Raw genomic sequence first — 16,773 nt, forward strand, 5'->3', positions numbered from 1 at the left:
TCTGTCTCGTGTGTGTTGAGTTTGAGGTGTTCTTTATAGATCTTGGATATCAGCCCTTTGTCTGTGGCACCATTTGCGAATATCTTCCCCCATTCTGTGGGTTGCCTCTTTGTTTTGTTGGCTGTTTCCTTTGCTATGCAGAAGCTTTTTCTCTTGATGAAGTCCCAAAAGGTCATTTTCACTTTTGTTTCCTTTGCCTTTGGAGACATGTCTTGAAAGAAGTTGCTGTGGGTGATGTTGAAGAGGTTACCACCTATGTTCTCCTCTAGGATATTGATAGATTCCTGCCTCAAATTCAGATATTTTATCCATTTCGAATTTATTTTTGTGTATGGTGTAAGAGAATGGTCAAGTCTCATACTTCTACACATAGCTGTCCAATTTCCCCAGCACCATTTATTGAAGAGACAGTCTTTTTTCCATTGTATATTTTTTCCTGCTTTGTTGAAGATTATTTGACCATAGAGTTGCTCTCTACTCTGTTCCACTGGCCTATATGTCTGTGTTTGTGCCAGTACAATGCTGTCTTGGTGATCACAGCTTTGTAGTAAAGCTTGAAATCAGGCAATGTGATGCCCCCAGTTTTGTTTTTCTTTTTCAACATTTCCTTAGAAATTCAGGGTCTCTTCTGATTCCATACAAATTTTATGATTGTTCCGGCTCTTTGAAAAATGCCGGTGGAATTTTGATCAGGATGGCATTAAAAGTATAGATTGCTCTAGGCAGTATAGACATTTTAACAATGTTTAATCTTTCGATCCATGAGCATGGAATGCTTTTCCATCTTCTGGTGTCTTCTTCAATTTCTTTCATGAGTGTTCTGTAGTTCCTGGGAGTACATATCCTTTCCCTCTTTGGTTAGGTTTATTCCCAGGTATCTTATGGTTCTTGGTGCTATAGTAAATGGAATCGATTCTCTAATTTCCCTTTCTGTATTTTCATTGTTAGTTTATAAGAAAGCAACTGATTTCTGTACACTGATTTTGTATCCTGCCACATTACTGAATTGCTATATGAGTTCTAGTAGCTGGGGGGTGGAGTCTTTTGGATTTTCCATATAAAGTATCATGTCATCTGTGAAGAGAGAGAGTTTGACTTCTTCTTTGCCAATTTGAATACCTTTTATTTCTTTTTTTGTTGTCTGATTGCTGTTACTAGGACTTCTAGTACTATGCTGAACAACAGTGGTGAGAGTGGGCACCCTTGTCATGTTCCTGATCTCAAAGAGAAGACTGTCAGCTTTTCCCCATTGAGGATGATATTTGCTATGGGTTTTTCATGGATAGATTTTATGAAGTTGAGGAATGTCCCCTCTATCCTTATACTTTGAATCGTTTTAATCAGGAATGGATGCTGGATTTTGTCAAATGCCTCTTCTGAGAGGACCATGTAGTCCTTTTCTCTTCTCTTATTGATTTGTTCTATCACATTGATTGATTTGCAAATGTTGAACCATGTTTGCATCCCATGCATAAATCCCACCTGGTCATGGTGGATAATCTTTTTAATGTACTGTTGGATCGTATTAGCTAGGATCTTGTTGAGAATCTTAGCATCCACATTTGTCAGGGATATTGGTGTGAAATTCTCCTTTTTGGTTGGGTCTTTGCATGGTTTGGGGATCAGGGTAATGCTGGCTTCATAAAAAGAGTCTGGAGGTTTTCCTTCTGTTCCTATTTTTTGAAACAGTTTCAGGAAAATAGGCATTGTTTCTTTTTTGACTGTTTGGTAGAATTCTCCAGGGAATCCGTCAGGTCCTGGACTCTTGGTTTTTTGGGGAGGTTTTTGATCACTGCTTCAATCTCATTACTAGATATTGGTCTATTTAGGTTGTCAATTTCTTCCTGATAAAGTTTTGGAAGTTTATAAGTTTCCAAGAATGCATCCATTTCATCTAGGTTGCTTAACTTGTTGGCATATAACTGTTGGTAATAATTTCTGATTATTATTTCTATTTCCTTGGTATTAGTCATGATCTCTCCCTTTTCATTCACAATTTTATCAATTTGGGTCCTTTCTCTTTTGGATTAGTTTGGCGAATGGTTTATCGATCTTATTGATTCTTCAAAAAAAAAAAACAACAACAGCTTCTAGTTTCATTGATGTGTTCTACTGTATGTCTAGTTTCTGTCTCATTGGGTCACAAATAGGGGCTCAACTGATACCAAAAGATTGAGATTATTCCCTGCATATTCTCAGACCACAATGCTTTGAAACTGGAACTCGACCATAAGAAAAGTTCGGAAGGAATTCAAACACTTGAAAGGTAAAGACCATGTTGCTTAAGAATGGTTGGATCAACCAGGAAATCAAAAAAGAACTTAAACAATTCATGGAAACCAATGAGAATGAAGACACTTTGGTCTAAAACCTATGGGATACAGCAAAGGCAGTCCTAAGTGAGAAATACATTGCCATCCAAGCCTCCCTCAAAAAAATTGAAAAATCCAGATTACACTAGCTCTCTTTACACCTTAAAGAACTGGAGAATCAACAACAAATTAAGCCAGCCCTACACACAAGAAGGGAAATAATCAAGACTAGAGCTGGATTTCTGATCTGTATTGCATTCCTTCTCTCTGAAGAACTTCTTTTAATATTTTCTTGAAATGGAGTTTTTCTGGCAACAAATATCCTCAGTTTGTTTTTTGTTTTTGTTTTTGTTTTTGTTTAAGATTTTATTTCTTTATTTGACAGAGAGATAGCACAAGTAGGCAGAGCAGCAGGCAGAAGGAGAGGGGGAAGCAGGCTTTCTGCTGAGCAGGGAGCCCGATCTGGGACTTGATCCCAGGACCCTGGGATCATGACCTGAGCTGAAGGCAGCCACTTAACCAACTGAGCCACCCAGGCGCCCCTCTCCTCAGTTTGTTTTTAATATAAGAAAGTTATTGTGTCTCTGCCAATTTTGAGGGATGACTTTTCTGGATACAGAATTCTAAATTGGTAGATGTTTTTCCTTTAACACTTTAAATGTTTTTCTTCATTTTCTTGTTGTTTTCATGCTTTGATGAGAAGTATGGTGTAATTTTTATCCTTGTTCCTGTACAGGTAAGGTATTTTTGTTTTCCTTTGGAGTTTTTAAGATTTTCTCTATGCCTTTCATTTTCTACTTTGAATGTAATATAGTTAAATATAGGGTTTTTGGTATTTATCGTTTTTGGTATTCTCTGAAGTTCTATGATCTGTGGTTTTTTGCTGTCACTAATTTTGGAAAACTCTCCACCATTATTACTCCAAATATGTCTTTTGTTCAATTTTTTCTCCTGATATTCCCATTTATGTATGTTATAACTTTTGAAATTTTCCTAAAGATCTTAGATATTCTGTTTTTTTTTTCCCCATTTATTTTTCTTTCCTTGTCAGTTTGGAAAGTGGTTAATGACATATCTTCACCTTCATTGATTTTTTTTCCTTGACTATGTCCAGTCTACTGGTAAGCACATCAAAGGCATCCTTAATTTCTGTTGCAATGTTTTTGATTTCTAACATTTCAGTTTTTTTCTTTGTGACCCAATGAGACAGAAACTAGACATACAGTAGAACACATCAATGAAGCTAGAAGCTGTTGTTGTTTTTTTTTGAAGAATCAATAAGATCGATAAACCATTCGCCAAACTAATCCAAAAGAGAAAGGACCCAAATTGATAAAATTGTGAATGAAAAGGGAGAGATCATGACTAATACCAAGGAAATAGAAATAATAATCAGAAATTATTATCAACAGTTATATGCCAACAAGTTAAGATATTCCAGATATCTGCTTCTGTTACCCATCCATGCTTACATGTTGTCTATTTTTCCCATGAGAGCCCTTAGCATATTAATCATAACTGTTTTAAATACTCAGTATGGTTATTCCTAAATCTTTCTCATACCTGAGTCGGCTTATACTTAATCTCTATCTCTTCAGACTTCTTACTTTTAGCATTCCTTGCATTTTTGTTGTCACTGTCGAAATGTAGACGTGATGTATTGGGCAAAGGGAAGTGAGGTATATAAGACTTTGGTATGAAGCTTCATGTTTATCTTGCTAAAAGTAAGGCTTTGTTGTTTGCTGTAGCTGAAGGTGTCAGCTGCTAACATTTCCTATATTGTGCTTTTTTTTTTTTTTTTTTTTTGTCTCCACTGATACCTTTGGGTTTCCTTTTAGACTCATTCTTGGGGTCTGAGCTTGATTTTCTTTTAGGTATAATTTACTATTATTATATAGAAGCCCTAATATTGTGATGGTCAGGACAGGGGAAACAATTCTATAAGCATCTGAATAGGGGTTGGCCTTTTAGAAAGTCTGTGCTTCTTGATCCCTTCCTAAGTGTTTGTCATGTCTCTCTCATCCATTTGGGAAGACAGAAAGGTTAGAAGGGGCTGAAATTGTGTATCTGCTTACCCCATGTTGAAAGTTTATTAGGTTCTAGTAAATCACGTTGGTTAAGCTACGGTTGAATAGTTTTCTTTGAGGGCAAAATTTGTTTAAGAGAACATGTTTAAAAGTAGCTACTTTCTGGTCCTCTTGTTGGAATTGTGTGGGAATTTTCCTTTGATCTTCACCCTGAGAACTTGGTTGGGTTTCTAGAGGTAAAACTCATGGTAATGTGGGGGTACCACTAAGATTCAAGCTAGTACACCTTCACTTTTAGCAATAAGCCTGCATAAAACTTTTTATGGTTATAATAGTCTATTTTGATCCAATAACAACTTTAACTGCACTTTTACTCCTAGTCCAACTTTACATTATTGAAGTGAGAATTAACTTCTTTTTGTATTGTACATCCTTTAACCAATTTTTATGGTTATAGTTATTAATACTTTTGTCAAAGTTTTAATTTTTATGCTAGAAATAAAATTGATTTATGGCTTATCCTTACAGTATTACATATTTTATTTGTGTATATATTTATCTGTGAGGTATATACTTTCATATGCTTTGACATTGATATTTACCATCCTTTCATTTCACTTGAAAACCCCTATTTATTACTTCTTCTAAGACAGGTCTAGAGGTGACAAAAAAATTCCTCAATTTTTGTTTGTCTGAGAAAGTTCATCTCCCCTCAGTTTTAAAGAACAGTTTTACGAGGTATAATATATTTGATGGGTAGTTTTTCTTTTCTTTCAGTACTTTGACTATATCACCTCATTCTGTCCTAGAGTGCAATATTTCTGGTTAGAAATTCACTGATACCCTTGTTTTTTTTTTTTTTTTGTTTTGTTTTTGTTTTTTTAATTTCAGGTTTGTATTTAAATTCCAATTAGTTAACATACAGTGTAATATTAATGTGGGGTGTAAAATGTAGTGATTCATCAGTTACCTACAACACCCAGTTTTCATCACAAGCAGTGCCCTCCATAATACTTATCACCCATTTAAACCATCTCTCCACCCACCACCCCTCCAGCAATCCTCAGTTGTTCTCTATAGTTAAGAGTCTGTTTTATGATTTGCTTCTCTCTTGAAATCCACTGATAGTCTTATAGGATTTCCCTTATATGTACTTTTATGCTATATTCAAAATTCTTTGTCTTTTTATTTTTGTCTATTTAATTTTAATGTCTTAATATAGACCTTTTTAGGTTCGATTTATTTGGAACCTTTGGGGAGCTAGAAATTTGGATATCCATTTCCCTTTCCAGATTTGGGAAGTTTTTAGCCATTATTTCTTTAAATGTTCTTTCCTCTCCTCTTTGTCTTCTTCTATTTGTATAATTGATGTTATTTAAGTACTATAGATTTTCTTCACTCTTTTTCAACTTTTTTTCCATTGTATAGTTTGGATAATTTCAAATCACCTGTTTTTGAGCTCCCTGATTTTTTTCTTCTGCTTAATTAGGTCTGCTATTGAAGCTCTCTAATGTATTTTTCAGTATAGTCATTGTGTTCTTTAGCTCCAGAAGTTCTGTTTGATACTTTTATATGATTTCTATCTCTTGTTGATTTCTTATTTTGTCTATGTATTGTTCTCCTGATTTTATTTAGTTGTCTATTTATTTTCTTTTATAGTTCATTGAGCTTCTTTGAAATGATTATTTTGATATTTTGTCATGTAGTTTGTAAAGCTCCATTTCCTTTGTTTTGTTTACTGGTACTTTGTTTTTTTTCCTTTGGTGGTATCATGTTTCCTTGATTCTTCATGATTCTTATAACCTTGAATTGATTCCTGTGAATTTGAAGTAGTCACCTCTTACCACCTTTACATCCTGGCTTCATTAGGAAAGTTCTTCACCAGTCACCCTGGCCAGAGATTCTGAATGGCTGGCTGCTAAGTTCTTTGGGAACCTGGTGTCTGTGTCCATGGAGGTCAGCCTGTTGCTTGGGTCCACTGATGTAGGCCTGTCACCTGGGTCCCCAGGAACAAGGCTGTATCCTAGGTCTGTGAAGGAAGAGACTTGATCCTAGGTCCATGGGGTCTAGCCTGGCTCTGAATTATATTTGGGCAGGCCTGGAATTTGGTACATGTGTGCTAGGCTGGAAACTAGTTCCATGGTAGCTAATATAGAGTCTGGAGTCCACAGGAATGAGCGTGGAGAATGAGTCTATGGGTACTAGCCTGGAGTCTTGTTCCATGGAGGCTGTCCTTGAGCGTGGGTTCTTAGGATGGGCCTGGAGTCCGAGTCTACAAAGGCTGGCTTGGCACCAGGGTCTATAGGTCAGACCTAAAGCTGGTGTCTGTGGAGTGAGTTTCAGGACTAGGTACAAAAGGGTGGATCAGTAGCATGCATTTTCAGGAGCCAATTTGGCACCAGGGACACTGGAGCCTGGGTCCATGGGTCTGTCTAGTGCTTGGGTCTGCAGAGGAAGTCCTGGAGCCTGGATCCATTGGGGCAATCTGGAATGTGGGTCTGCAGATACTGTCTTGGTGTGGGATAGATCTGGATATAGTCCATAGAGGCTGCTTTGGCACCAGGGTCCACTGCACTTGGTTTTTCACCTAAGTCACAGGGGTGGTCCTGGATCCCAATGCTTAGGTCCATGGAAGCAGACCCAGAGTCTGGGTCTATGGATACCAGTTTGTTACCAACTTCCAATAGTGCAGTCTTTGAGACTAGATTAATAGTGCCTGCTTAGAGCCTGTGTCAGTGGAGACCATCTTGGTACCAAGGAACACTTGGGTGAACCTGGAGTCCAGGCCTGCAAAGGCAGACCTAGAGCTTGAATATGCTGAGGTTGGCCTGGTACTGGGATCTTTGGAGGTGGGCCTGGAGCCTGGATCCAAAGGGGACAGCCTGGTACCAGGTCTCACTTTAACAGGTCTGATGCCCGGGGCTGTAGTGATGTAAACACTCACTTCATTTTTTATTCCCCCAGCAGAGCTCTTGAATAAAGGGGAACCTCTCTTGACATAGTACTGCATAGGCTTGGGGAAAGGGTGACATGGGTTAAGTGAAACTATCTGGCTTCCCCTTTTTAGTGTGTCTTTTCTTATTTCTGTGCTCTATCCAGGTGCTGTAATTTCTCACCTAGATTTCAGAAGGTATTTATTTATGGATGGTTGTCAAATCATTGTTTCTATGAATGGACAAGTTCTGGAACCTCCTATAATGCTATCTAACAGACATTGCTTTTTAATATTTAATTTTTATTCTTAGAATTTACATCTTTTTCTTACATTGCCCATCTTTTCTTGCATGTTCTCTACTTTTTCTATTAGAGTCCTTTGTATATTAATCATAGTTGTTTTACAAGATGGGATCAGGAGGGAGACAAACCATAAGAGACTCTTAATGTCACAAAACAAACTGAGGGTTGCCGGGGCGGGGGTTGGGGAGGGAGGTAGGGAGAGAGTGGTTGGGTTATGGACATTGGGGAAGGTATGTGCTATGGTGAGTGCTGTGAAGTGTGTAAACCTTGCTATTCACAGACCTGTACACCTGGGGCTAATAATACATTATACGTTAATAAAAAAATAAAAAAATTATTTAAAAAGTCATAGTTGTTTTAAATTCCTAGTCTGATAATTCCAACATCCCTGCCATCTCTAAGTCTGGTTCTGATGCATTTTGTCTCTTTAAACTATTTTTTTAAATCTTTTACTGTGCCTTGTAATTTTTGTTGTAAGTCAGACATGATATACTGGGAAGAGGAATCCTAGTGAATAGGTCTTTAATGATGTGATAGTAAGGTGTAAGGGAGAGGGAAGAGTTTGATAGTTTTATTAGTACATCTAACTCTATTTGTGAGCCTATGTCCCTGTGCTGTCACCTTTACCAGTGTTTCTCATATGCCCCCCCACTTCTCTGGCACTAGATGTCTAGGGTGGCCTGGAGTTGGATATTTCCATCCGCTTAGGTGGAAGGCCAGAGATATTAGAGTTCTGTATTTCCCATTACCCAATTTGGTTAGGCTCTAATAAAACTCCAGCTGGTTTGGCTCTGGTAAAATAGGTTGTCTTGAGGGCAGGCCTTTTAAGGAACAGACTGGTCTGGTATATCTCAAAATGGTTATTTTTCTTCTCCTCTTTTGGGAAAACAGGAGTGGATTTTCTTCAGTATTCTCTGTGAGAACCTGGAAGAGCTCCCTGAAGCAAAACTCACAAAAGTATGGGAGATTCATTATGACTGGGCACCCTCCTCTCCATGATTAATGTGGAAAGGCTTTTCTGCCAGCCTGAAATCATTTTTTTGTGTTGGTTATACTGATATGGCTGTTATGTAGGTACATCCTTGGATGGAATGAGTTTAGGATCCTCCTACTCTGCCATCTTCCCAGAAGTCCAACATAAATCAATCTTGTTTTAAGGATAACTACCCTAAGTATGACTTTATAGCCACAAAAATAAGGGAAAAATCATTAAAAATTAACTAAATAATTATTTAAAATTTCTGTACACAGAATTATGAAAAGCAAAATTAAAAAGAAATGACAATTTTATAAAAGACATGTGACTGTCAACAGGTTTTATCCTTATATGTAATACATATAAGTCTGTCTATAAAAATATTTAATGTTCATATTTAGATTATTTTTTAATAAAAATATATTAAGTTAGAAAAAAATTTTCCTTCAACAGAAAAAATGGCATATATTTTTTACTTGTTAATCATGTACATTTATACTAATAATGAAATAAATTCCATTAAAATAATTTATAAAATACCAAGTACCTAAAGTATATAATATCAATTGGGATAGTGTGAGAAAACAGCTGTCAATGTTACAGGTAAATAGGCATAATGACTAAAATTTTTAGGAAAGCTAAAATGTATGTATAAATTATACATACATACTAAAATACTAAATACATACTAAAATATGTATAAATTATAATAAAAATATACTAATAGATATCAGTGACATTGGAAATGTGTAGTCCCTTTGACCCAGGTATGTTTTTTCATTTTTTAAAATTTAATGTTTTATAATAAAAAATCTACATGACAAATCTATTCTGACAAACCTATATGTATGTTAGCTGAAATTTTTTAAATTTATGTTTTAAATATTACTAACTTTACCAGACCTTCATAATTATTAAATGGTAATTAGTCACTTTTTAAATTTTGTTCACAATTTTAAAAGGACTGTCTATTGGTGCTTCATTATAATCAAGATGTTAGGTGTTGGATGGAGCTAGAAACATATTCTATAATAAAAAGTAAATGTCTAGGAGGAATAGATATTGAAATTTGTCAAGTGAAACTTCTAGTATTTTTTCTCTCTTTACTTGATATATATATGTATATATATACATATATGTTATATATGATATATATGTTATATATGATATATATATACACACACACATATATATATCAAATATATAAAATGTTTTCCCAAGCTTCAAATATTATACTCTTCTAGGAAATAGGCCACAATAGGTAGATTTCAAGTGTTTCTGTATTAAATTTACTAAAAGGTTCTTTTTCATTTTCATCTTGGTAGATCAGGATATGGATGAACCCTCAGGTTTTACACTTGAAAATCTAGAACTCACTTCAGGATACAAGGATCAACATCAAACAAGGGGAGTTTACCAATCTCAAAGATTGAGTGGTAGGTATAATACTTGAAAACGTATTTTAAAATAGTAGTCATAAAACACTTGATGATTTAAAAATCATCTGAAATGTGATCAGCCTTTTAAGAAATTATTTATTCTTTTTGTATAATCTCTACACACACTGTGGGGCTTGAACTCATGCTTCTGAGATCAAGAGTTGCATGCCCTACTGACTCAGCCAGCCAGGTACCCCAAATATGATCAACTTTATTTATGGTTTTATTGTTAAATTTTTCTTTAGGTTGCATATTTTAGAACATTATCTGCCAAAATTAGGATTCTACAGAACTAGTAAATGCTATAATGCTATTTTCAGTACTCATTGCTTCTCACAGTCCTTAATATTCTTAATTGTTATACTATATGTCTTAAGTTTATTGACCAAGAAAACCTATCTTTTTCATCATCTTGGAATAATGTTTCTGGGAAATGAAATACTTGTTTAGGAAACACTTTTCTAGGAATTTTATTTTTTAATTTTTTAAAAGATTTCATTTTAAGGGAGGAGGCAAGATAGTGGAAGCATAGGGGACCTTGTTTCATCTAGTAACTTGATTTTAACTAGATAACTATCAGATCATTCTCAACACCCAAGAATTCAATCTGAGATGTAAGAAAAGAATATCTGGAACTCTGCAACTAGAAAAGCAACCATTTTTTGCAAGGTAGGAGGTGCAGAGTAGTGAATCCGAGGGGAGATACTAGAAGATAAGCAATGAGGAGAGAGAGAGCCTTATCAGCCAGCTACCAGAAAGTGATATTGCCCTGGAGGGCAAAACTAGAGCCCTTAGAAATCTCGAGTGAGGGGCGCCTGGGTGGCTCAGTGGATTAAGCCGCTGCCTTCGGCTCAGGTCATGATCTCAGGGTCCTGGGATCGAGCCCCACATCGGGCTCTCTGCTCAGCGGGGAGTCTGCTTCCTCCTCTCTCTGCCTGCCTCTCTGCCTACTTATGATCTCTCTCTGTCATAAATAAATAAAATCTTTTAAAAAAAAAATCTCGAGTGAGAGATATCCCTGCCTGAAAGGTGCTCAGAGGATGAAATGGGCAGAATTCTAGGTAGGGCAGTGTGGTCTCAGGATCCGTAGAGTCACAGAATAAGCAGGGGTAACTGAGCTGATACAGTTCCCAAGCAGTGGACTGGGGAAACTGGTTACGGTCAGTGAACCCACAGAGGGGCTCTTTGCTCAGTTTGCCATAAACCACTAGCTGGCACCTGATCTGTGTGACTGCTGTCCTTTGAGGGAACCTGCAGAGAACTAGAATTCAGGGACCCTCCTACATCCCTTGGGAGGGGCAGAACAGGTGCACACATGACCAGGCAACAGCTCCTTGTAGAGGAAAGTATCCTGTGATTCTCTGCCTTCCCCCCAGAAGGGGCCAAACAGGTTTGCACAGGATCTGGCAACACTCTCATGGCCAGGGACTTACAAAGTACAGTAATGCAAGACCCTCCAACTTCTCCCAGAGGATCACTGTGGACACACACTACAGGGATCTGCAGAGTTTGGCACACACAAAAGTGAAGACTGCTTGTCCCTGAGGTTCACTGAAGAGAAGGGACCACAATCTTATAGCTTTGAGGCTGGAGGTCAGGGTGGGGCCATTTTTTTTTTTTTAAAGATTTTATTTATTTATTTGACAGAGAGAGATCACAAGTAGATGGAGAGGCAGGCAGAGAGAGAGAGAGAGGGAAGCAGGCTTCTTGCCGAGCAGAGAGCCCGATGTGGGACTCGATCCCAGGACCCTGAGATCATGACCTGAGCCGAAGGCAGCGGCTTAACCCACTGAGCCACCCAAGCGCCCATGGCCATTTTTATTTTGATCCTCTAAGAGGTGTAGAAAGCCTTCAGGGGTTAAAAAAAAAAAAAGCCACACAGGAATAGCTACACTGAGCCTGGCCCCCCTCACAAGGAACTGTGTAATTCTAACCAGGCACACACTTGAGAAACAGCAGATAGGCCCCACCCCCAGAAGATCAGCTGAAAGAACAGATACACAGCAAGATCTCACAAGACTGTAAAACTCCAGCACTAGTGGAAAATAGTATATAGAATTAAAGGGGTTTTTTTTCCTCAAAAGTCATTTATCTTTCAGTTTATTTTTTTATTTTTTTTAAAGATTTTTTATTTATTTATTTGACAGAGAGAGATCACAAGCAGGCAGAGAGGCAGGCAGAGAGAGAGGAGGAAGCAGGCTCTCCGCTGAGTAGAGAGACCGATGCGGGGCTCGATCCCAGGACCCTGAGATCACGACCTGAGCTGAAGGCAGCGGCTTAACCCGCTGAGCCACCTAGGCGCCCCTTATCTTTCAGTTTAAATTACCATTTCCACTAGTTTCAGATTTTATCAACTCTGTTTTAAAGTCTTTTTTTAACTTTAATTTTTTACATTTACATTTTGTAGATATATATTTCATTTTGGCTTCCTTTCACTCTATTCAATTTAATTTTTGTACATCTATAAGTTTTGTTTTCTTGACAATTTTGGGATTAGTGTCTTCTAACACATAGACCAAAATACACCCATGATCAACTGGATCACCCTGTTTTGTCTACCCTGTGAGATTATATTCTCTCCCCCTCCTTTTTTCTTTTCTTTTTTTGGTGTCTGACCTCTTCAAGTTTGTCTACTGTGTATTTTGCTTGGGTTGTGGTTGATATTTCTGCTCACTTATTCATCCATTCTTCTCTGGGTAGAATGACCAGAAGGAAGAATTCACAACAAAAGAAAGAACCAAAAGTAATATTATCTTCCATAGATCTAATTGATATGGATATAAGTAAAACATCAGAAATAGAACTCAGGATAACAATTATAAAATTAGAATGGATAAAGAAGATGTGAGATATATAGATAGATAGATGATAGATAGATAGATATAATGGAATAGAATGCAGCCATCAAAAAATGTCATTTGCAACCACATGGATGGAACTACAGGGTATTATGCTGAGCAAAATAAGTCAATCAGAGAAGGACAATTATATGGTCTCATGGATATGAGGATTTTGAGAAACAAGGCAGAGGATCATAGGGAAAGGAGAGAAAATTAAAACAAGACAAAACAACAAGAGAGGGAGACAAACCATAAGAGACTCTTAATCTCAGGAAACAAACTGAGGGTTGCTGGGAGACAGGGATTGGGTGGCCGAGTGATGAGCATTGGGCAAATTGTGTGCTATGGTGAGTGTCGTGAATTATCTAAGACTGATGAATCACAGACCTGTACCTCTGAAACAAATAATACATTATATGTTAATAAAAAAAATTACTAGTTGGACTTGAAAAAATAAAAAAGACACTAAAGAATCTCTTAGTACAGAAATGAAATCTAATCAGGCTGAAATTAAAAATGCTCTGAGATGTAGTCTAAATTGGATGCCCTAACAGTCAGGATAAATGAGGCAGAAGAGAGAGTAAAATGACATAGGAGACAAGTTGATGGAAAAGAAGGAAGCTGAAGAAAAGAGAGAAAAACAACTAATAGACCATGAAGAGGGACTTCAAAAAATCAGTGATGCTACAAAACATACCAACATAAGAATTGGGTGGGGGGGGTGCTCAGGGGAAAGAGAGAGAAAGGGCAAGTACATGCATTTAAGCAAATCATATCTGAGAACTTCCCTAATTGGGGCATTCGTGTTCAAGAGGTAGAGAGGACCCCTCCCAAAAATCAATAAAAATAGGTCAACACCCTGACATATAATAATGAAGCTTGCAAATTTTAGAGATAAAGAGAAAATCCTGAAAACAGTTTGAGACGGGAAGTTCCTAACCAGAGAAGTAGAAACATTAGACTTACATTAGACCTATCCACAGAAGGAGGCAGGCCAGAAAGGGCTGGCATGTTGTATTCAGGGTATTAAATGAGAAAAACATGCAGCCAAGAATACGTTATCCAGCAAGGCTGTTGTTCAGAATGGAAGGAGAGATAAAGAACTTCCAGGACAGACAGAAACTGAAAGAATATGTACCCACCAAGACAGCTCTGCAAGATATATTTAAGGGGATCCTGTAAGCAAACAGAGAGCCCAAGAGTAATGTAAACCAGACAGAAACAGAGACAATTTACAGAAACAGGGACTTTACAGGTAATGCAGTGACACTAAATTCATATCTTTCAATAGTTATTCTGAGTGTAAATGGGCTAAATGCTCCAGTCTAAAGACATGGGGTATCAGATTAGATAAAAAAGCAATATCCGGGGCGCCTGGGTGGCTCAGTGGGTTAAGCCGCTGCCTTTGGCTCAGGTCATGATCTCAAGAGTCCTGGGATCAAGCCCCGTATTGGGCTCTCTGCTCAGCAGGGAGCCTGCTTCCTCTTTCTCTGCCTGCCTCTCTGCCTGCTTGTGATCTCTCTGTCAAATAAATAAATAAAATCTTTAAAAAAAAAAAAGCAATATCCATCCATATGCTGTCTACAGGAGACCCATTTTAGACCTAGAGACATCTCCAGATTGAAAGTGAGGGAATAGAGAATCATTTATCATGCTAATGGACCACAAAAGAAAGCTAGAGTAGTCATCCTTATATCAGACATATTAGCTTTTAAACCGAAGACAGTTGTAAGGGATGAAGAGGGACACTATATCATAGTTTAAGGGCCTACCCAACAAGAAGATCTAACAATTACAAATATTTATGCTCCTAACTTGGGAGCAGCCAATTATATGAACCAATTAATAACCAAATTAAAGAAACATGTAGATAATATAATATAAAAATACGAGGGGACTTCAACACCCTATACGCAGCAATGAAGAGATCATCTAAGCAGAAAATCAACAAGGAAACAAGAGCTTTGAATGATGCATTGGATCAAATGGACTTTGTAGATACATAGAGAACATTCTATCCTAAAACAACAGAATACTCATTCCTCTCGAGTACACATGGAATGTTCTCCAAAATAGACTACATACTGGGTCATAAATCAGGTCTCAGCCAATACTAAAAGATTGAGATTATGCCCTGCATGTTATCAGACCACAATGCCTTGAAACTGGAACTCAATCACAAGAAGAAAACTGAAAGGAATTCAAACACTTGGAAGTCAAAGAGTATCCTGCTAAAGAATGAATGGGTAAATCAGGAAATTAAAGAAGAATTTAAATCTTTGAAACCAATGTGAACAAGAACACATTGATTCAACCATTGTGATGGTGCAAAGGCAGTCCTAAGGGGGAAATACATAACCATCTAAGCTTCTCAAAAAATTAGAAAATCCCAAATGCAAAAGCTAACCCTACACAAACCAGATAAAAAAAATAGCAAATAAAACCTAAACCAAGCAGGAGAAGAGAACTAATAAAGACTAGAACAGAGATCAATGAAATAGAAACTAGAAAAACAGTAAAGCAGATCAATGAAAGTGAAGGTGATTCTTTGAATCACTAAGATCAATAAATCACTGGCAAAACTTATCCAAAATAAAAAAAAAGGATCTAAATTAATAAAATCATGAATGAAAGGGGAGCAATCACAACTAACATGAAGTAAATAGAAACAATTATTAGAAATTATTATCAGCGGGCGCCTGGGTGGCTCAGTGGGTTAAGCCGCTGCCTTCGGCTCAGGTCGTGATCTCAGAGTCCTGGGATCGAGTCCCACATCGGGCTCTCTGCTCAGCAGGGAGCCTGCTTCCTCCTGTCTCTCTGCCTGCCTCTCTGCCTGCTTGTGATCTCTGTCAAATAAATAAATAAAATCTTTAAAAAAAAAAAAAAAAAAAAAAAAAAAAGAAATTATTATCAGCAACCATATACCAACAAATTAAGCAACATGGAAGAAATGGATGCCTTCCTGGAAACTTACAAACTACCAAGACTGAAACAGGAAAAAATAGACAATCTAAATAGACCAATAACCAGTAATTAAGCAGTAATCAAAAACCTCCCCAAAACACAAGTCTAGGGTCGGGTGGCTATCCAGTGGAATTCTACCAAACATTTAAAGAAGAAATAATATCTATTCTCCTGAAGTAGATATTTAAAAAAAAAAAAAAAGAAACAGAAAGATAACTTCCAAACTCTTGCTAGGAGGCCAGGATGACCCTGATTGCAAAACCAAGCAAAGACCCCATCAAAAAGGAGAATAATAGACTAATATCCCTGATAAACATAGATGTCAAAATACTCAACAAGATCCTGGCTAATAGGTTCCAACAGTACATTAAAAGGATTATTCACCAGGGTTTTATGCCTGGGAGGCAAGAGTGATTCAACATTTGCAAATCAATCAATGTGATAAAACACATTAATTAAAGAAAAGACAAGAAACATATGATCCTCTCAATTTATATAGATAAAGCACTTGACAAAATACAACATTCATTTATGATTAAAACTCTTCAGAATATAGGGATAGAGGGAACATTCCTCAATATCATATTTATGAAAAGCCCACAACAAGTATCACTCTCAATGGGGAAAAGCTTAGTGTTTTTTCCTTTAAGATCAGAAACACGACAGGGATGCCCACTCTTGCCACTATTGTTCAACATAGTACTAGAAGTCTTAGCATCATTAATCAGACAACAAAAAGAAATAAAAGGCATCCAAATCAGCAAAGAAGTCATCCTCTCAATCTTCCACAGATGACATGATCTTTATGTGGAAAACCCAAAAGATCCCCCCCCCCCAGTTGGTAGAACTCATACAGCAATTCAGCAATGTGACAGGATAAAAAAATCAATGCACAGAAATTAGTTGCTTTTCTATACTCTAACAATGCAACTGTCGAAAGAGAAATTAAGGAATTGATTCCATTCTCAATAACAACAA

At 37.1% G+C, this 16,773-nt stretch overlaps 1 protein-coding gene across 1 annotated transcript in view; it reads left to right on the forward strand.

Annotated features, from left to right (window-relative positions):
- Positions 1-16,773, forward strand: part of CCDC7 (coiled-coil domain containing 7) — a 404,782-nt gene that overhangs the window by 303,691 nt on the left and 84,318 nt on the right. Inside the window, exon 33 of the mRNA XM_047741462.1 lies at positions 9,878-9,988. Within this exon, the coding sequence (XP_047597418.1) occupies positions 9,878-9,988 (111 nt within the window). The remainder of the gene's footprint in view (positions 1-9,877; positions 9,989-16,773) is intronic.

This window comes from Lutra lutra, chromosome 8 (genome assembly GCF_902655055.1).
Source record: "Lutra lutra chromosome 8, mLutLut1.2, whole genome shotgun sequence".
Lineage (NCBI taxonomy): Eukaryota > Metazoa > Chordata > Mammalia > Carnivora > Mustelidae > Lutra > Lutra lutra.